Source organism: Oncorhynchus tshawytscha, linkage group LG11, assembly GCF_018296145.1.
Source record: "Oncorhynchus tshawytscha isolate Ot180627B linkage group LG11, Otsh_v2.0, whole genome shotgun sequence".
NCBI classification, from domain to species: domain Eukaryota; kingdom Metazoa; phylum Chordata; class Actinopteri; order Salmoniformes; family Salmonidae; genus Oncorhynchus; species Oncorhynchus tshawytscha.
The window spans coordinates 54443286-54467672 of NC_056439.1; the positions used below are offsets into that span (position 1 = coordinate 54443286).

General features: G+C 43.8%; 1 protein-coding gene across 1 annotated transcript in view; it reads left to right on the forward strand.

Moving 5' to 3' along the window:
• Positions 1–1361: 1361 nt before the first annotated feature.
• The window catches only part of LOC112241717 (calpain-3-like), a 52814-nt gene continuing 29788 nt past the window's right edge, over positions 1362–24387 (forward strand). The window contains exons 1-7 of the mRNA XM_042330374.1: positions 1362–1745; positions 3769–3838; positions 13126–13244; positions 13603–13736; positions 15670–15838; positions 20075–20158; positions 20982–21076. Coding sequence (XP_042186308.1) covers positions 1494–1745; positions 3769–3838; positions 13126–13244; positions 13603–13736; positions 15670–15838; positions 20075–20158; positions 20982–21076 — 923 coding nt within the window. The 5' untranslated portion in view covers positions 1362–1493. The remainder of the gene's footprint in view (positions 1746–3768; positions 3839–13125; positions 13245–13602; positions 13737–15669; positions 15839–20074; positions 20159–20981; positions 21077–24387) is intronic.

Below are 24387 nucleotides of genomic sequence, written 5' to 3' on the forward strand. Positions count from 1 at the left end.
ACATAGAAATAAAGAAACATAGAAAACAAAACATAGAATTCCCACCCCACATCACACCCTGACCAAACCAAATAGAGAAATAAAACGTCTCTCTAAGGTCAGGGCGTGACATGCCATAGATAATGAGTCCTGTTGTCCTTCATTCTTAAAAACATACATTTATTTTAGTCTAGTTCTACAAATGTTTTTTTTTTATCCTAAATTAAATGAAGGCTTCAGAATGAGTTGTCAGTGTGTTTTAGTTGTACAGCTGTTGGCCGGAATGTGATGTCTGTTGGTTGAGATCAATACTGGGTGGACGCCACACGAGATGATTGAGATCAACAACTGAAAGACCCGACCTCTGTCCCCAGGATCAAGGTGGTTAGAGGTCAAAACCAAACACTTTGTCCTGCATTGTCTGGCATTATTGTGTTGCCATGAACTATTCTACACTACGGTGACAATAGTGAATGTAAGAGCAATGAAACTGAGGTGAAAAGATTAGCAGAAAATACATTGTGGTTTAACATGACAACTAAAGGTTACAACAACACTTTAAGAGTGCTGACTTTTCCCCTTAGAGGTCAAGGGTCAGGGGTCATTGTGGGAACATGAAATGGGCTTCATCATGTGTTTTCGTCATTGTGCCTTTTAACCCTGGGTCAGGAGGGGGGTGATACCTTGTTATTAAATGGCTGACGTCATAGCAACGTCAGAAGAAGCCGGAATTAATGCTATCATAGACAGACTGGACATCCAGCGTGGCTGACGACAGAACAACTGTTGCGTTCTGTTTTGACTGTGAACTTTATCATTAGAGGATATCGTCCCCTTGTTTAAAACGTACCTGATCAAACACTGAGGCGAAGTTGCTCTCACAGCGTTAGTTTACCTCAGAGAGAGAGAGAGGCCTGCTGCTGTAGTGGAGATGTGCTGAGACCGCTGGATACTGAGCTCCATGGAGAGAATGGAATAGGGCTAAACGGACTGAATGCCTTCTGCTGAGGCAGGACATCTACTGACCACTCTTTACATGGGCCGTGGAGAGGCCAGCCACACCACCCCTTTTGTGTGGCCACACAATAATAGAATGGCACGAGAACGACCACTGCCACAGAACATTTGGGCATTGTTCAGGGAACCAATGGGAGTGCAACAAAGAGACAACCTTTGTGTGTGTGTGTGTGTGTGTGTGTGTGTGTGTGTGTGTGTGTGTGTGTGTGTGTGTGTGTGTGTGTGTGTGTGTGTGTGTGTGTGTGTGTGTGTGTGTGTGTGTGTGTGTGTGTGTGTGTGTGTGTGTGTGTGTGTGCTTGCTAATGTAAAGGAATGTGAATGCATGTTGAGTCTTTTTCACCATGCCTTTAGAGTCTATGACCTAGAGGGAGGGGGACGTCATACAACGACACAGCCAATCAGAGACAACCCTGTTGGATTTATGCCAAGGTTTTTTAGGCTTGTAAGACTTTAGTGGAAGTGGCAAAAGCCAGCAGTTTAAAAAATAATAATCCAAAATGCCCTATACACCGTCCGGCTTCTTCTGTGACCGGCTGATCCGGGAGAGAGAGAGAAGAGATGGAGAAGGATCCCTCAGCAAGCCCCTGCGCTTCAGCGGACAGGACTTCACCGCACTGAAACAAGAGTGCCTCACCAAGAAGTGCCTGTTTGAGGATGACACCTTCCCAGCCTCCGTGGAGTCTCTGGGGTACAAGGAGCTGGGACACAAGTCCAACAAGGTCAAGAACATCGTCTGGAAGAGACCCAAGGTAGGAGAGGAGGGGGGGGAGTGGGGTGGATCTGGAGGAGACCCAAGGTAGGAGAGGAGTGGGGGAGTGGGGTGGATCTGGAGGAGACCCAAGGTAGGAGAGGAGTGGGGGGGAACATACAGGAGAGGAAGATGATTCAATAAAGAGGGGGAAGGAATGGAATGTGGGAGGATGTCCTACAATTACCGAGTCAACAACAAGATGCTTTGAAAAGGGATTCATGATGGCAAAACATGTTGCGAAATCTTATCTGGCACTACATGCTCTGAACAGAGAAATCTAAGGACCTCTGTGAGGTACTTGTCACCATTCATTATGGGATGGAATCATGGTTGTTATGGCTGTTTGAAACATGGGACTGTCAGAAATGGTTGGGGGGGGGCTGATTATATCAATCCGTGGCAGGGTTGATGTGAAGCTGTGAATTACTGAAGTATAGTTGATCTATTTGTTTGTAGAGAGATGCCAGGGACCTCACCATACGATATTTCCACCATGCTTAGGTTCGATACAATATGTAATGCGATTCTCATGATTCTACTGTATATCTCCTGCCATTTTTTTATTTGCGATTTAATGTTCCAAATAAATTGCTCACTATATGTCTGCTGCAGAGAGATGAGGAGAGAGTCAGGAGAAAATGAGTTCTGATCAGCCAGGGAAATAGAAGTGCTGTAAACATGTTGACTCACTATTTAAACAGAAGCTATAGAATTAAAAATAGCGGCGTTTTGGCGCAGGTACAGCCAACTAGCGCATGCTAACGCTACCCATAGTAGCAAAATAATGATAATAATAATAATCATAATTATAAACACTGACTGAACAAAACATTAAGAACACCTTAAGAACACATTAAGAACACCTTTCCATGAAACACTGACCAGGTGAATCCAGGTGAAAGCTATGATTCATTATTGATGTCACTTGTTAAATCCACTTCAGTCAGTGTAGATGAAGGGGAGGAGACGGGATAAAGGAAGGATTTTTAAACCTTGAGACAATAGAGACATGGATAGTGTATCTGGGTCATTCAGAGGGTGAATGGGCAAGACAAAATATTTAAGTGCCTTTGAACGGGGGTATGGTAGTAGGTGCCTTTGAACGGGGGTATGGTAGTAGGTGCCTTTGAACGGGGGTATGGTAGTAGGTGCCTTTGAACAGGGTGTGGTAGTAGGTGCCTTTGAACGGGGGTATGGTAGTAGGTGCCTTTGAACAGGGTGTGGTAGTAGGTGCCAGGCACACCAGTGTGTCAAGAACTGCAACGCTGCTGAGTTTTTCACGCTAAACTGTTTCCTGTATGTGCCACGAACGGTCCACCACCCAAAGGACATCCAGCCAACTTGACACACAACTGTGGGAAGCATTGGAGTCAACATGGGCCAGCATCCCTGTGGAACGCTTTTGACACCTTGTAGAGTCAACATGGGCCAGCATCCATGGGGTGCAACTCAATATTAGAAAGGTGTTCTTAATGTTTGGTACACTCAAAATGTGTGTATATATATTTAAATATTTATAAAGTGCCTTCAGAAAGTATTCAGACCCCTTGACTTTTTCCAGATTTTGTTACGTTACAGCCTTATTCTAAAAGGTATTAAGGCTGCTGAGGGGAGGACGGCTCATAATAGAGTCTGGAACACAAACCAAATGGAATGGCATCAAACACATGGAAACCGTGGAAACCGTGGAAACCATGGAAACCATGGAAACCATGGAAACCATACGTTTGATGTATTTGATACAATTCCAACAGCCATTAACCTCGAGCCCGTCCTTCCAAAATGAAGGTGCCACCAACCTCCTGTGATATATACTATTATTATTAATTACTTATTTATTAACACATCGATACTTGCAGTCGAATATCAATATAATATCATCCAATAATAATGTTGTAATAACTGTATGGATTTGAATAATTCCCTTACAGCAGTGAAGTAGTTTATTTCAAAGTCATATCCCTCTTACGTCCCCCCCAGGCAGCTGATCCAAGTGTCTGTGTGTTTCTGTGTGTCACCAGGAGATCTGTGAGAACCCTCAGTTCATTGTGGGCGGAGCCAGCAGGACAGACATTTGCCAGGGAGATCTTGGTAAATATAAATGTTACCCCATACCACACTACACCACACTACACCACACCACACTACACTACACTACACTACACTACACCACACCAAACTACACTACACTATACCACACTACACCACACCACACTACACTACACTACACTACACCACACCAAACTACACTACACTATACTACACTGCACCACACTACACCACACTACACCACACTACACCACACCACACTACACTACACTACACTACACTACACCACACCACACTACACTACACTATACCACACCACACCACACCACACCACACTACACTACACCACACTACACCACACCACACCACACCACACTACACCACACTACACCACACCACACTACACTACACTACACTACACCACACCACACTACACTATACCACACCACACCACACTGCACCACACTACACCACACTACACTACACCACACCACACCACACTGCACCACACTACACCACACTACACTACACCACACCACACCACACTACACCACACCACACCACACCACACCACACTACACTACACCACACCACACTACACCACACCACACCACACTACACCACACCACACTACACCACACTACACCACACCACACCACACTACACTACACTACACCACACCACACTACACTACACCACACCACACCACACTACACTACACCACACCACACTACACTACACCACACCACACCACACCACACCACACTACACCACACCACACTACACCACACTACACCACACCACACCACACTACACCACACTACACCACACCACACTACACTATACCACACCACACTACACCACACTACACCACACTACACCACACCACACCACACTACACCACACCACACTACACTACACTACACTACACCACACTAGACTACACCACACTACACCACACTAGACTACACCACACTACACCACACCACACTACACCACACTACACCACACTACACTACACCACACCACACCACACCACACTCCACTACACTATACCACACCACACTACACTACACCACACTACACTACACCACACCACACCACACTACACCACACTACACCACACCACACCACACCACACTACACCACACCACACTACACCACACCACACCACACTACACCACACCACACTACACCACACCACACTACACTACACTACACCACACTACACCACACCACACTACACTACACTACACTACACTACACTACACTACACCACACTACACCACACCACACTACACCACACTACACCACACCACACCACACCATACAACACCACAGCATACTACACTACACTACACCACACTACACCACACCACACCACACCACACCACACCACACCACACCACACCACACTACACTACACCACACTACACCACACCACACTGCACCACACTACACCACACTACACTACACCACACCACACCACACCACACTACACTACACCACACCACACCACACCACACCACACTACACCACACCACACTACACTACACTACACTACACTACACCACACCACACTACACTATACCACACTGCACCACACTACACCACACTACACTACACCACACCACACCACACTGCACCACACTACACCACACTACACTACACCACACCACACCACACCACACTACACCACACCACACCACACCACACCACACCACACCACACTACACTACACCACACCACACTACACCACACCACACCACACTACACCACACCACACTACACCACACTACACCACACCACACCACACTACACTACACTACACTACACTACACCACACCACACTACACTACACCACACTACACCACACCACACTACACTACACCACACCACACTACACTACACCACACCACACCACACCACACCACACTACACTACACCACACCACACTACACCACACTACACCACACCACACCACACTACACCACACTACACCACACCACACTACACTATACCACACCACACTACACCACACTACACCACACTACACCACACCACACCACACTACACCACACCACACTACACTACACTACACTACACCACACTAGACTACACCACACTACACCACACTAGACTACACCACACTACACCACACCACACTACACCACACTACACCACACCACACTACACCACACCACACCACACCACACTCCACTACACTATACCACACCACACTACACTACACCACACTACACTACACCACACCACACCACACTACACCACACTACACCACACCACACCACACCACACCACACTACACCACACCACACTACACCACACCACACCACACTACACCACACCACACTACACCACACCACACTACACTACACTACACCACACTACACACACCACACTACACTACACTACACTACACCACACTACACTACACTACACCACACTACACCACACCACACTACACCACACTACACCACACCACACCACACCATACAACACCACAGCACACTACACTACACTACACCACACTACACCACACCACACCACACCACACCACACCACACCACACCACACTACACTACACCACACTACACCACACCACACTGCACCACACTACACCACACTACACTACACCACACCACACCACACTACACTACACCACACCACACTACACCACACTACACCACACCACACTACACCACACTACACCACACCACACCACACTACACTACACCACACCACACCACACTACACCACACTACACCACACCACACTACACCACACCACACCACACTACACTACACCACACCACACCACACCACACCACACCACACTACACCACACCACACTACACCACACTACACCACACTACACCACACCACACTACACCACACTACACTACACTACACCACACTACACCACACCACACTACACCACACCACACCACACCACACCACACCATACAACACCACAGCACACTACACTACACTACACCACACTACACTACACCACTGGTACTGAGGAGAGGTCAGGTGTGTGATGTATTGACTGCAGGTGTGTGATGTATTAACTGGTACTGAGGAGAGGTCAGGTGTGTGATGTATTGACTGGTACTGAGGAGAGGTCAGGTGTGTGATGTATTGACTCACGAGTTAGAAAGGGCAGGATGTTTTATGTACCATGATAACCCTGAGGGGAATACTACAAAGTAGGATCAATGAGTTAGTCATTACAAAGGCTGAGCTTAGATATGTATTTTTGGGTCGTTTAATCCATTAGACCAAGCCCATTTCAAGCATATTGATCATACTCTATAGTATACCTCTCAGGTCACCTGTCTCTTCAGGGCAGAAAACATCCCAGTTCTCCCCTGTGAGCCTCACGGCTGGCCTCTCCACCTCTCCACCAGTGGCCTCTCTATATTCTACTGGCTCTATGGAAGGGATTCCAGCTAGCAGCACTTCTCATTGTTGAGCTGTCCGTCCATCCAGTGTCGAGACTCTGTATAAAGTCACCATGAGGGACAAAGGTCCATACATGCTGGGACAACAATATTAACTGCCATTGTTCAGTGGTTAACTCACTGACTGGGCATATAGCCAACATGCAGGTTTGGAGCGACAGACAGAAAACACTGAGGTGAGAGACTGGGTACTGTTCCTCAACACTGAGGTGAGAGACTGGGTACTGTTCCTCAACACTGAGGTGAGAGACTGGGTACTGGTCCTCAACACTGAGGTGAGAGACTGGGTACTGTTCCTCAACACTGAGGTGAGAGACTGGGTACTGTTCCTCAACACTGAGGTGAGAGACTGGGTACTGTTCCTCAACACTGAGGTGAGAGACGGTACTGTTCCTCAACACTGAGGTGAGAGACTGGGTACTGTTCCTCAACACTGAGGTGAGAGACTGGGTACTGTTCCTTAACACTGAGGTGAGAGACTGGGTACTGTTCCTCAACACTGAGGTGAGAGACTGGGTACTGTTCCTCAACACTGAGGTGAGAGACTGGGTACTGTTCCTCAACACTGAGGTGAGAGACTGGGTACTGTTCCTCAACACTGAGGTGAGAGACTGGGTACTGTTCCTCAACACTGAGGTGAGAGACTGGGTACTGTTCCTCAACACTGAGGTGAGAGACTGGGTACTGTTCCTCAACACTGAGGTGAGAGACTGGGTACTGTTCCTCAACAACACAAAGATATTGGAGGAAATATTGCATCAGTATTTTTACATATCAAGTTCGGGAGAGGCAAATACGGACTCGCCTGTTGCCCAAAATCAGGACGACTGACTGAACTAGCTAGCTGGGAAGGTCTCATCAGGATGACTGACTGGACTAGCTAGATTGGAAGGGCTCATCAGATGACTGACTGAACTAGCTAGCTGGGAAGGGCTCATCAGATGACTGACTGAACTAGCTAGCTGGGAAGGTCTCATCAGGACGACTGACTGAACTAGCTAGCTGGGAAGGGATCATTAGGATGACTGACTGAACTAGCTAGCTGGGAATGGCTCATCAGATGACTGACTGAACTAGCTAGCTGGGAAGGGCTCATTAGGATGACTGACTGGACTAGCTAGCTGGGAAGGGATCATTAGGATGACTGACTGAACTAGCTAGCTGGGAAGGGCTCATTAGGATGACTGACTGAACTAGCTAGCTGGGAAGGGATCATTAGGATGACTGACTGAACTAGCTAGCTGGGAAGGGCTCATTAGGATGACTGACCAAACTATCTAGCTAGGAAGGGCTTATCAGGATGACTGACTGAACTAGCTAGCTGGGAAGGGCTCATCAGGATGACTGACTAAACTAGCTAGCTGGGAAGGGATCATTAGGATGACTGACTGAACTAGCTAGCTGGGAAGGGCTCATCAGGACGACTGACTGAACTAGCTAGCTGGGAAGGGATCATTAGGATGACTGACTGAACTAGCTAGCTGGGAAGGGATCATTAGGATGACTGACTGAACTAGCTAGCTGGGAAGGGCTCATCAGATGACTGACTGAACTAGCTAGCTGGGAAGGGCTCATTAGGATGACTGACTGGACTAGCTAGCTGGGAAGGGATCATTAGGATGACTGACTGAACTAGCTAGCTGGGAAGGGCTCATTAGGATGACTGACTGAACTAGCTAGCTGGGAAGGGATCATTAGGATGACTGACTGAACTAGCTAGCTGGGAAGGGCTCATTAGGATGACTGACCAAACTATCTAGCTAGGAAGGGCTTATCAGGATGACTGACTGAACTAGCTAGCTGGGAAGGGCTCATCAGGATGACTGACTAAACTAGCTAGCTGGGAAGGGATCATTAGGATGACTGACTGAACTAGCTAGCTGGGAAGGGCTCATTAGGATGACTGACCAAACTATCTAGCTAGGAAGGGCTTATCAGGATGACTGACTGAACTAGCTAGCTGGGAAGGGCTCATCAGGATGACTGACTAAACTAGCTAGCTAGGAAGGGCTCATCAGGATGACTGACTAAACTAGCTAGCTAGGAAGGGCTCATCAGGATGACTGACTAAACTAGCTAGCTAGGAAGGGCTCATCAGGATGACTGACTGAACTAGCTAGCTAGGAAGGGCTCATCAGGATGACTGACTGAACTAGCTAGCTAGGAAGGGCTCATCAGGATGACTGACTAAACTAGCTAGCTAGGAAGGGCTCATCAGGATGACTGACTAAACTAGCTAGCTAGGAAGGGCTCATCAGGATGACTGACTAAACTAGCTAGCTAGGAAGGGCTCATCAGGATGACTGACTGAACTAGCTAGCTAGGAAGGGCTCATCAGGATGACTGACTAAACTAGCTAGCTAGGAAGGGCTCATCAGGATGACTGACTAAACTAGCTAGCTAGGAAGGGCTCATCAGGATGACTGACTGAACTAGCTAGCTAGGAAGGGCTCATCAGGATGACTGACTGAACTAGCTAGCTAGGAAGGGCTCATCAGGATGACTGACTAAACTAGCTAGCTAGGAAGGGCTCATCAGGATGACTGACTAAACTAGCTAGCTAGGAAGGGCTCATCAGGATGACTGACTAAACTAGCTAGCTAGGAAGGGCTCATCAGGATGACTGACTAAACTAGCTAGCTAGGAAGGGCTCATCAGGATGACTGACTAAACTAGCTAGCTAGGAAGGGCTCATCAGGATGACTGACTAAACTAGCTAGCTAGGAAGGGCTCATCAGGATGACTGACTAAACTAGCTAGCTAGGAAGGGCTCATCAGGATGACTGACTAAACTAGCTAGCTAGGAAGGGCTCATCAGGATGACTGACTAAACTAGCTAGCTAGGAAGGGCTCATCAGGATGACTGACTGAACTAGCTAGCTAGGAAGGGCTCATCAGGATGACTGACTGAACTAGCTAGCTAGGAAGGGCTCATCAGGATGACTGACTAAACTAGCTAGCTAGGAAGGGCTCATCAGGATGACTGACTAAACTAGCTAGCTAGGAAGGGCTCATCAGGATGACTGACTAAACTAGCTAGCTAGGAAGGGCTCATCAGGATGACTGACTAAACTAGCTAGCTAGGAAGGGCTCATCAGGATGACTGACTAAACTAGCTAGCTAGGAAGGGCTCATCAGGATGACTGACTGAACTAGCTAGCTGGGAAGGGCTCATCAGGATGACTGACTGAACTAGCTAGCTGGGAAGGGCTCATCAGGATGACTGACTGAACTAGCTAGCTGGGAAGGGCTCATCAGGATGACTGACTGAACTAGCTAGCTAGGAAGGGCTCATCAGGATGACTGACTAAACTAGCTAGCTAGGAAGGGCTCATCAGGATGACTGACTAAACTAGCTAGCTAGGAAGGGCTCATCAGGATGACTGACTAAACTAGCTAGCTAGGAAGGGCTCATCAGGATGACTGACTAAACTAGCTAGCTAGGAAGGGCTCATCAGGATGACTGACTGAACTAGCTAGCTGGGAAGGGCTCATCAGGATGACTGACTGAACTAGCTAGCTGGGAAGGGCTCATCAGGATGACTGACTGAACTAGCTAGCTGGGAAGGGCTCATCAGGATGACTGACTGAACTAGCTAGCTAGGAAGGGCTCATCAGGATGACTGACTGAACCCAATCCATTCATCTCCACTCGACTCTCAGCTGCGTGAAATACTAACTGTGTGTTCCTAGGTGTGTGTGTGTCTGACTGTGTGTTCCTAGGTGTGTGTGTGTGTCTGACTGTGTGTTCCTAGGTGTGTGTGTCTGTCTGACTGTGTGTTCCTAGGTGTGTGTGTCTGTCTGACTGTGTGTTCCTAGGTGTGTGTGTCTGTCTGACTGTGTGTTCCTAGGTGTGTGTGTCTGTCTGACTGTGTGTTCCTAGGTGTTTGTGTCTGTCTGACTGTGTGTTCCTAGGTGTGTGTGTGTCTGTCTGACTGTGTGTTCCTAGGTGTTTGTGTCTGTCTGACTGTGTGTTCCTAGGTGTGTGTGTCTGTCTGACTGTGTGTTCCTAGGTGTGTGTGTCTGTCTGACTGTGTGTTCCTAGGTGTGTGTGTCTGTCTGACTGTGTGTTCCTAGGTGTGTGTGTCTGTCTGACTGTGTGTTCCTAGGTGTGTGTGTCTGTCTGACTGTGTGTTCCTAGGTGTGTGTCTGTTGGTAACTAACTGTGTGTTCCTAGGTGTGTGTGTCTGTCTGACTGTGTGTTCCTAGGTGTGTGTGTCTGTCTGACTGTGTGTTCCTAGGTGTGTGTGTCTGTCTGACTGTGTGTTCCTAGGTGTGTGTGTCTGTCTGACTGTGTGTTCCTAGGTGTTTGTGTCTGTCTGACTGTGTGTTCCTAGGTGTGTGTGTCTGTCTGACTGTGTGTTCCTAGGTGTGTGTCTGTTGGTAACTAACTGTGTGTTCCTAGGTGTGTGTGTCTGTCTGACTGTGTGTTCCTAGGTGTGTGTGTCTGTCTGACTGTGTGTTTCCTAGGTGTGTGTGTCTGTCTGACTGTGTGTTCCTAGGTGTGTGTCTGTTGGTAACTAACTGTGTGTTCCTAGGTGTGTGTGTCTGTCTGACTGTGTGTTCCTAGGTGTGTGTGTCTGTCTGACTGTGTGTTCCTAGGTGTGTGTGTCTGTCTGACTGTGTGTTCCTAGGTGTGTGTGTCTGTCTGACTGTGTGTTCCTAGGTGTGTGTCTGTTGGTAACTAACTGTGTGTTCCTAGGTGTGTGTGTCTGTCTGACTGTGTGTTCCTAGGTGTGTGTGTCTGTCTGACTGTGTGTTCCTAGGTGTGTGTGTCTGTCTGACTGTGTGTTCCTAGGTGTGTGTGTCTGTCTGACTGTGTGTTCCTAGGTGTGTGTGTGTCTGTCTGACTGTGTGTTCCTAGGTGTTGTGTCTGTCTGACTGTGTGTTCCTAGGTGTGTGTGTCTGTCTGACTGTGTGTTCCTAGGTGTGTGTGTCTGTCTGACTGTGTGTTCCTAGGTGTGTGTGTCTGTCTGACTGTGTGTTCCTAGGTGTGTGTGTCTGTCTGACTGTGTGTTCCTAGGTGTGTGTGTCTGTCTGACTGTGTGTTCCTAGGTGTGTGTCTGTTGGTAACTAACTGTGTGTTCCTAGGTGTGTGTGTCTGTCTGACTGTGTGTTCCTAGGTGTGTGTGTCTGTCTGACTGTGTGTTCCTAGGTGTGTGTGTCTGTCTGACTGTGTGTTCCTAGGTGTGTGTGTCTGTCTGACTGTGTGTTCCTAGGTGTTTGTGTCTGTCTGACTGTGTGTTCCTAGGTGTGTGTGTCTGTCTGACTGTGTGTTCCTAGGTGTGTGTCTGTTGGTAACTAACTGTGTGTTCCTAGGTGTGTGTGTCTGTCTGACTGTGTGTTCCTAGGTGTGTGTGTCTGTCTGACTGTGTGTTTCCTAGGTGTGTGTGTCTGTCTGACTGTGTGTTCCTAGGTGTGTGTCTGTTGGTAACTAACTGTGTGTTCCTAGGTGTGTGTGTCTGTCTGACTGTGTGTTCCTAGGTGTGTGTGTCTGTCTGACTGTGTGTTCCTAGGTGTGTGTGTCTGTCTGACTGTGTGTTCCTAGGTGTGTGTGTCTGTCTGACTGTGTGTTCCTAGGTGTGTGTCTGTTGGTAACTAACTGTGTGTTCCTAGGTGTGTGTGTCTGTCTGACTGTGTGTTCCTAGGTGTGTGTGTCTGTCTGACTGTGTGTTCCTAGGTGTGTGTGTCTGTCTGACTGTGTGTTCCTAGGTGTGTGTGTCTGTCTGACTGTGTGTTCCTAGGTGTGTGTGTCTGTCTGACTGTGTGTTCCTAGGTGTGTGTGTCTGTCTGACTGTGTGTTCCTAGGTGTGTGTCTGTTGGTAACTAACTGTGTGTTTCCTAGGTGACTGCTGGCTGCTGGCTGCTATAGCCTGTCTGACTCTGAATGAGAAGCTTCTCTACCGGGTCGTTCCTCAGGAACAGAGCTTCTCTGAGGGATATGGAGGAATCTTCCACTTCCAGGTCAGAACCCACCAATCAAAAGCACAGAACTAGAATGAGTTTACTAGTTAATGCCAGGGTTAGAGGCTCTAAGACTCTTTTAGAGATTTGTTCCTATGGTCTAAACAACTCTCAATACTACACTATGTTACACTGTAATCACAGTTCCATTTCAATTCAGTCAGTTCAAGACGTACACTTATCCAAAATTCACATTAAACTCATTTCAATTTCCTTAAAAAGTGGGATAGGAATTTCTGTTTACTTCCTGAATTGTGTGAAATTAAATGGAATCAACCCCAACCCTGATTGCAACAGATTATCTTCTCTTGTCAAATCCTCAACCGTGTACTGCATGGTACAACTCTTTCTCCCCCAGTTCTGGCGCTATGGCGACTGGGTTGACGTTGTTATTGACGACCGCATCCCCACCTTCAACAGCCAGCTGGTGTTCACCAAGTCTGCCGAGAGAAATGAATTCTGGAGTGCCTTGCTGGAGAAGGCCTACGCCAAGTATGTACTGCTGACCCTAAATCTAGACCAAGTAGGTAACCCTAACCCCAACCCTACACCAAGTAGGTAACCTTTACCCCAATCCTACACCAAGTAGGTAACCTTTACCCTACACCAAGTAGATAACCTTAACCCCTACACCAAGTAGGTAACCTTAACCCCAATCCTACACCAAGTAGGTAACCTTTACCCCAACCCTACACCAAGTAGGTAACCTTAACCCCAACCCTACACCAAGTAGCTAGCCTTTACCCCAACCCTACACCAAGTAGGTAACCTTTACCCCAACTCTACACCAAGTAGGTAACCCCAACCCTACACCAAGTAGGTAACCTTAACCCTACACCAAGTAGGTTACCTTTACCCCAACCCTACACCAAGTAGGTAACCTTAACCCCAACCCTACACCAAGTAGCTAGCCTTTACCCCAACCCTACACCAAGTAGGTAACCTTAACCCCAACCCTACACCAAGTAGGTAACCCCAACCCTACACCAAGTAGGTAACCTTAACCCTACACCAAGTAGGTTACCTTTACCCCAACCCTACACCAAGTAGGTAACCTTAACCCCAATCCTACACCAAGTAGGTAACCCCAACCCTACACCAAGTAGGTAACCTTTACCCCAATCCTACACCAAGTAGGTAACCTTTACCCCAACCCTACACCAAGTAGGTGACCTTAACCCCAACCATACACCAAGTAGGTAACCTTAACCCCAACCCTACACCAAGTAGGTAACCTTAACCCCAACCCTACACCAAGTAGGTAACCTTAACCCCAGCCCTACACCAAGTAGGTAACCTTTACCCCAACCCTACACCAAGTAGGTAACCTTTACCCCAAAACTACACCAAGTAGGTAACCTTAACCCCAACCCTACACCAAGTAGGTAACCTTAACCCCAACCCTACACCAAGTAGGTAACCTTTACTCCAACCCTACACCAAGTAGGTAACCCCAACCCTACACCAAGTAGGTAACCTTAACCCTACACCAAGTAGGTTACCTTTACCCCAACCCTACACCAAGTAGGTAACCTTAACCCCAATCCTACACCAAGTAGGTAACCCCAACCCTACACCAAGTAGGTAACCTTTACCCCAATCCTACACCAAGTAGGTAACCTTTACCCCAACCCTACACCAAGTAGGTGACCTTAACCCCAACCATACACCAAGTAGGTAACCTTAACCCCAACCCTACACCAAGTAGGTAACCTTAACCCCAACCCTACACCAAGTAGGTAACCTTAACCCCAGCCCTACACCAAGTAGGTAACCTTTACCCCAACCCTACACCAAGTAGGTAACCTTTACCCCAAAACTACACCAAGTAGGTAACCTTAACCCCAACCCTACACCAAGTAGGTAACCTTAACCCCAACCCTACACCAAGTAGGTAACCTTTACTCCAACCCTACACCAAGTAGGTAACCTTTACCCTACACCAAGTAGGTAACCTTAAACCCTACACCAAGTAGGTAACCTTAACCCCAACCCTACACCAAGTAGGTAACCTTAACCCCAACCCTACACCAAGTAGGTAACCTTTACCCTCACTCTCCCCCCAGCCTGAAGGGTGGTAACACTACGACCCTAACCCTCACTCTCCCATCCCCCTCCTCCCCAGGCTGAAGGGTGGTAACACTACGACCCTAACCCTCACTCTCCCATCCCCCTCCTCCCCAGGCTTCACGGTTCCTACGAGGCCCTGAAGGGTGGTAACACTATGACCCTAACCCTCACTCTCCCATCCCCCTCCTCCCCAGGCTTCACGGTTCCTACGAGGCCCTGAAGGGCGGTAACACTACGACCCTAACCCTCACTCTCCCATCCCCCTCCTCCCCAGGCTTCACGGTTTCTATGAGGCCCTGAAGGGCGGTAACACTACGACCCTAACCCTCACTCTCCCATCCCCCCTCCTCCCCAGGCTTCACGGTTCCTACGAGGCCCTGAAGGGCGGTAACACTACGGAGGCCATGGAAGACTTCACCGGGGGCGTGACAGAGTTCTATGAGATGAAGGAGGCGCCCAAGGAGTTGTACAAGATCATGAAGAAGGCCCTGGAGAGAGGCTCTATGATGGGCTGCTCTATCGACGTGAGTCTCTGACCTTAGGATCGTGACCCCTGACCTCCAACGGGTCTCACAAACCGTAGTTGAAGACACTCACGTCGATAGAGCAGCCCATCATGGAGCCCCTCTCTTCATTTATGATTCTGACCCATCACCTGACCTGTCACCAGACCTAACACCTGACCTGTCACCAGACCTGTCACCTTACCTGTCACCTGACCTGTCACCAGACCTGTCACCTTACCTGTCACCTTACCTGTCACCTTACCTGTCACCTGATCTAACACCTGACCTGTCACCAGACTTGTCACTTGACCTGTCACCAGACTTAACACCAGACCTGTCACCTGACATGTCACCTGATTTGTCACCAGAACTAACACCTGACCTGTCACCTGATCTGTCACCAGACCTGTCACCTGACCTGTCACCTGACCTGTCACCAGACCTAACACCTGACCTGTCACCTGATCTAACACCAGACCTGTCACCAAACCTGTCACCTGACCTGTCACCTGACCTGTCACCTGATTTGTCACCAGAACTAACACCTGACCTGTCACCAGACATATCACCTGACCTGTCACAAGATCTGTCACCAGACCTGTCACCTGACCTGTCACCAGACCTGTTACCTGACCTAACACCAGACCTGTCACCTGACCTGTCACCTGAACTAACACCAAACCTGTCACCAGACCTGTCACCTGACCTAACACCAGACCTGTCAACAGACCTGTCACCAGACATGTCACCTGACCTGTCACCAGACCTGTCACCTGACCTAACACCTGACCTGTCACCTGACCTGTCAGCTGACCTAACACCTGACCTGTCACCAGACCTAACACCTGACCTGTCACCTGACCTGTCACCAGAGCTGTCACCAGACCTAACACCTGACCTGTCACCAGACCTGTCACCAGACCTAACACCTGACCTGTCACCAGACCTAACACCTGACCTGTCACCAGACCTGTCACCAGACCTAACACCTGACCTGTCACCAGACCTAACACCTGACCTGTCACCAGACCTGTCACCAGACCTAACACCTGACCTGTCACCTGACCTGTCACCAGACCTGTCACCAGACCTAAGAGGCATTTCAGTCAATGCAAAAGGTATTACTATGTGTCCTGTCTGTGGTGGCCAGGGGTTAGTGCTGCTGTCCCCGCACCCTGTGCACATGTGTACCATGTCAGTGTGGGTACAAATCTGTCCCACTGCCTAATTGACAGAATGGCCATGTCCAAATCTGTCCCACTGTCTAATTGACACAATGGCCATGTCCAAATCTGTCCCACTGCCTAATTGACACAATGGCCTTGTCCAAATCTGTCCCACTGCCTAATTGACAGAATGGCCATGTCCAAATCTGTCCCACTGCCTAATTGACACAATGGCCTTGTCCAAATCTGTCCCACTGCCTAATTGACAGAATGGCCATGTCCAAATCTGTCCCACTGCCTAATTGACAGAATGGCCATGTCCAAATCTGTCCCACTGCCTAATTGACACAATGGCCTTGTCCAAATCTGTCCCACTGTCTAATTGACACAATGGCCTTGTCCAAATCTGTCCCACTGCCTAATTGACAGAATGGCCATGTCCAAATCTGTCCCACTGCCTAATTGACAGAATGGCCTTGTCCAAATCTGTCCCACTGCCTAATTGACACAATGGCCTTGTCCAAATCTGTCCCACTGTCTAATTGACACAATGGCCTTGTCTAAATCTGTCCCACTGTCTAATTGACACAATGGCCTTGTCTAAATCTGTCCCACTGTCTAATTGACACAATGGCCTTGTCCAAATCTGTCCCACTGTCTAATTGACACAATGGCCTTGTCCAAATCTGTCCCACTGTCTAATTGACACAATGGCAGTGTCAAAATACTCGTACTTACGCTCTAAATAGTAGTTGTTTTGAGAATGCGAAATAAGAACGTTTCATAGTTTGTGAAATGTCTAAAATGTAGTATGTTGTAAATGCCAAGATGTCGTACTCAGTTTTGGCTTTTCATCTAATAAAATTGCATACTATTGAGGAAGAGAATCGTGTTTTGAAACCCACGTATATTTGACAACAGCTGATAATCAGCTGAAGGGACACGTTGTACCAAAATGAACCAATGGCAGGAATCAAAGCAAATATTCCTTAGATGAGGTCTTCTCAGTAAACGTTTATGAAAATGTATCATGGTGCTTTCTAAACCCTGACCTGTATCTGTGTTTATCAGGGACTAAACCCTGACCTGTATCTGCGTTTATCGGGGACTAAACCCTGACCTGTATCTGTGTTTATCAGGGACTAAACCCTGACCTGTATCTGCGTTTATCGGGGACTAAACCCTGACCTGTATCTGTGTTTATCAGGGACTAAACCCTGACCTGTATCTGTGTTTATCAGGGACTAAACCCTGACCTGTATCTGTGTTTATCAGGGACTAAACCCTGACCTGTATCTGTGTTTATCAGGGACTAAACCCTGACCTGTATCTGTGTTTATCAGGGACTAAACCCTGACCTGTATCTGTGTTTATCGGGGACTAAACCCTGACCTGTATCTGTGTTTATCAGGGACTAAACCCTGACCTGTATCTGCGTTTATCGGGGACTAAACCCTGACCTGTATCTGTGTTTATCAGGGACTAAACCCTGACCTGTATCTGTGTTTATCAGGGACTAAACCCTGACCTGTATCTGTGTTTATCGGGGACTAAACCCTGACCTGTATCTGTGTTTATCAGGGACTAAACCCTGACCTGTATCTGTGTTTATCAGGGACTAAACCCTGACCTGGATTTAATTGTAATTTTTTGTTAACGATCTTCACATAATACTCTGTGATGTCAAAGCGAAAGAAAAATTCTAAAATTCTAAAAATTATATTTTAATTAGATAAGTATTCAATCCCCTGAGTCAATACATGTCAGAATCACCTTTGGCAGCGATTTCAGCTGTGAGTCTTTCTGGGTAAGTCTCTAAGAGCTTTGCAAACCTGGATTGTACAATATTTGCCCATTATTCTTTTCAAAATTCTTCAAACTCTGTCAAGTTGGTTTTTGAACATTCCTAGACAGCAATGATCAAATATTGCCATAGATTTTCAAGCCAATTTAAGTAAAAAATGTAACTAGGCCACTCAGGAACATTCAATGTCGTCTTGGTAAGCAACTCCAGCGTGTAATTGGCATTTTAGGTTATTGTCCTGCTGAAACGTGAATGACGTGATTTTTCCTGTGCTTAGCTCTATTCCGTTTCTTTCTATCCTAAAAAACTCCCTAGTTCTTGCCCATGACAAGCATACACATAACATGATGCAGTCCACCACAATGCTTGAAAATATGAGGAGTGTTACTCAGTGATGTGTTGTGTTGGATTTGTCCCAAACATAATGCTTTGTTTTCAGGACAAAAAGTGTATTTCTTTGCCACATTTTTTGCAGTATTACTTTAGTGCCTTATTACAAACAGGATGCATGTTTTGGAATATTTTTATTCTGTACAAGCTTCCTTCTTTTCACTCTGTCAATTATGTTAGTATTGTGGAGTAACTACAATGTTGTTGATCCATCCTCAGTTAGTATTGTGGAGTAACTACAATGTTGTTGATCCATCCTCAGTTTGCTCCTATCACAGCCATTCTCTTGCATTTTAAAGACGATGGTACAAAAACAAACGCATGTTTTATCTTTGTATGATCTTTAATCAGATCGAATGTGTTATATTCTCCTACATTAACTTCACATTTCCACAAACTTCAAAGTGTTTCCTTTCAAATGGTATCAATAATATGCATATCCTTGCTTCAGGATCTGAGCTATTTATTGTGTAATTTATTGTGAAAATTGAAAAAAAAAGGGTGGATCTCTTAACCTATATTTTTGTGAATGGGGGGGTGTACCTAATAAACTGTCCGGTAAGTGTATACTTCCACAATATATATATCATGTAATAATAGTAGACGACACTACTGTAAATAAACACTAGCTCTTATGTTTAATTGTAAATTAAGTCCTTCTGGGTAAAGACATAAGTGACTGAATTGTAAAACTGAATTGAATTGTAAAAACCTGTTGGATCTCCGTTTTTAAAAAGTCTCTCAGTCTCAACGGAAAACAGTCCAGTTTTGAATGTATGTCTTCACCCGTTTCAATGCAGACAATTACGTAAATGACCTCTCAACAGATTCTGTTGTGTCTGGTATAGCGAAGACCAGCTATATGATTCATGTGTTGTCTATTTTATTCTCCAGTCCCTGGTTCCTGCTCGTTTTGAGACCCGCACTGTGACTGGCCTTGTAAAGGGCCACGCCTACTCTGTGACTGCCGTTGAGGAGGTGAGATACACCCATAGCAACATATAGATTCACTTCAATTACAGGATCTAAGGGCATCTTCACATGTTCTCTGATTGGAGGTGTGTTTACCTGCAATAGACCCATAGCAACATATAGATTCACTTCACGCCAGTGGTTGTGGGTAGGGACAAAGCTGACTTAAGCAGCCAATGGTTGTGGGTAGGGACAAAGCTGACTCAAGCAGCCAATGGTTGTGGGTAGGGACAAAGCTGACTCAAGCAGCCAATGGTTGTGGGTAGGGACAAAGCTGACTCAAGCAGCCAATGGTTGTGGGAAGGGACAAAGCTGACTCAAGCAGCCAGTGGTTGTGGGTAGGGACAAAACTGACTCAAGCAGCCAGTGGTTGTGGGTAGGTACAAAGCTGACTCAAGCAGCCAGTGGTTGTGGGTAGGGACAAAACTGACTCAAGCAGCCAGTGGTTGTGGGTAGGTACAAAGCTGACTCAAGCAGCCAGTGGTTGTGGGTAGGGACAAAACTGACTCAAGCAGCCAGTGGTTGTGGGTAGGGACAAAGCTGACTCAAGCAGCCAGTGGTTGTGGGTAGGGACAAAACTGACTCAAGCAGCCAATGGTTGTGGGTAGGGACATAGCTGACTCAAGCAGCCAGTGGTTGTGGGTAGGGACAAAACTGACTCAAGCAGCCAGTGGTTGTGGGTAGGGACAAAACTGACTCAAGCAGCCAATGGTTGTGGGTAGGGACATAGCTGACTCAAGCAGCCAATGGTTGTGGGTAGGGACAAAGCTGACTCAAGCAGCCAATGGTTGTGATTGTTACATGGACCAGTGTGTGTGTTTCTCCTCAGTGTAAGCAGTCCCAGCACAAGGAGCCTAAGGTGCGTCTGGTGCGCCTCAGGAACCCCTGGGGACAGGTGGAATGGAATGGGCCCTGGAGTGACAAGTAAGATACGCCTGATTGATTGATTGATTGATTGAACTGGCACCAGTTCTGACTTTTTCAGAACTGGTCTGATTGGTCAAAATTCCATTTATAACCTTTATGCCATTTTTCAAATGTATGAAATTTATGACATTTAGCACATTATGACATTTAGCACATTTATGATATTTAGCACATTATGACATTTAGCAAATTATGACATTTAGCACATTATGACATTTAGCACATTATCACATTTAGCACATTATGACATTTAGCACATTATGACATTTAGCACATTATGACATTTAGCACATTATGACATTTAGCACATTTATGATATTTAGCATGTTTATGACATTTATGACATTTAGCAAATTTTGACATTTAGCACATTTAGCACATTTAGCACATTATGACATTTATGACATTTAGCACATTTAGCACTTTTAGCACATTATGACTTTATGACATTTAGCACATTTTGACATTTAGCACATTTAGCACATTATGACATTATGACATTTAGCACATTTAGCATTTTTAGCACATTATGACATTATAACATTCAGTACATTATGACATTTAGCACATTATGACATTTAGCACATTTAGCACATTATGACATTTAGCACATTTAGCACATTTAGTAACATTATGACATTTAGCACTTTTAGCATTTTTAGCACATTATGACATCATGACATTTAGCAAATTTAGCTAATTTAGCGCATTCTGGCATTTAGCACATTTGGCACATTTAGCACATTCTGGCATTTACCACATTTAGCACATTATGACATTTAGCACATTATGACATTTAGCACATTATGACATTTAGCACATTTAGCACATTTAGCACATTATGACATTTAGCACATTTAGCACATTTAGTAACATTATGACATTTAGCACTTTTAGCATTTTTAGCACATTATGACATCATGACATTTAGCAAATTTAGCTAATTTAGCGCATTCTGGCATTTAGCACATTTGGCACATTTAGCACATTCTGGCATTTACCACATTTAGCACATTATGACATTTAGCACATTATGACATTTAGCACATTATGACATTTAGCACATTTAGCACATTATGACATTTAGCACATTTAGCACATTTAGTAACATTATGACATTTAGCACTTTTAGCATTTTTAGCACATTATGACATCATGACATTTAGCAAATTGAGCTAATTTAGCGCATTCTGGCATTTAGCACATTTGGCACATTTAGCACATTCTGGCATTTACCACATTTAGCACATTATGACATTTAGCACATTATGACATTTAGCACATTATGACGTTTAGTACATTATGACATTTAGCACATTATGACATTTAGTACATTATGACATTTAGCACATTATGACATTTAGCACATTATGACATTTATGACATTATGACATTTAGCACATTATGCCATTTAGCACATTATGACATTTATGACATTTAGCACACTATGCCATTTAGCACATTATCACATTATGACATTTATGACATTATGACATTTAGCACATTATGACATTTAGTACATTATGACATTTAGCACATTATGACATTTAGCACATTATGACATTTAGTACATTATGACATTTATGACATTATGACATTTAGCACATTATGCCATTTAGCACATTATGACATTTATGACATTTAGCACACTATGCCATTTAGCACATTATCACATTATGACATTTATGACATTTAGCACACTATGCCATTTAGCACATTATCACATTATGACATTTATGACATTTAGCACACTATGCCATTTAGCACATTATGACATTTATGACATTTAGCACATTATGACATTATGACATTATGACATTATGACATTTATGCACATTTAGCACATTATGACATTTACATTACATTACATTATTTTATATCACATTACATTATTTTATATCACATGACATTATGTTATATTATATTACATTATATTACATTACATTATATTATATTACATTACATTATATTATATTACATTATATTATACTAATTATATTATATTACATTATATTACATTACATTATATTATACTAATTATATTATATTACATTATATTATACTAATTATATTACATTGTATTAAACTAATTATATTATATTACATTATATTACATTACATTATATTATACTAATTATATTATATTACATTACATTACATTACATTATATTATATTACATTACATTATATTATACTAATTATATTATATTACATTATATTACATTATATTACATTACATTATATTATACTAATTATATTATATTACATTATATTACATTACATTATATTATATTATATTACATTATATTACATTACATTATATTATATTATACTAATTATATTATATTACATTATATTACATTACATTATATTATATTATACTAATTATATTACATTACATTATATTATATTACATTATATTATATTACATTACATTACATTATTTTACATTATATTACATTACATTATATTATATTACATTATATTACATTACATTACATTACATTATTTTACATTATATTACATTATATTATATTACATTATATTATACTAATTATATTATATTACATTACATTACATGACATTATATTATATTATATTATATTATATTACATTACATTACATTATATTATATTACATTACATTACATTACATTATTTTACATTATATTACATTATATTATATTACATTATATTATACTAATTATATTAGATTACATTATATTACATTACATTATATTATATTATATTATATTACATTATATTATACTAATTATATTACATTGTATTATATTACATTATATTACATTATATTATATTACATTATATTACATTACATTATATTATATTACATTATATTACATTACATTATATTATATTACATTATATTACATTACATTACATTATATTACATTACATTATTTTACATTATATTACATTATATTATATTACATTATATTATACTAATTATATTATATTACATTATATTACATTACATTATATTATATTATACTAATTATATTATATTACATTATATTACATTACCTTATATTACATTATATTACATTACATTATATTACATTACATTACATTACATTATTTTACATTATATTATATTACATTATATTATACTAATTATATTATGTTACATTATATTACATTACATTATATTATATTATACTAATTATATTATATTACATTACATTACATTACATTATATTATATTATATTATATTACATTACATTACATTATATTACATTATATTATATTACATTATATTATACTAATTATATTATATTACATTATAT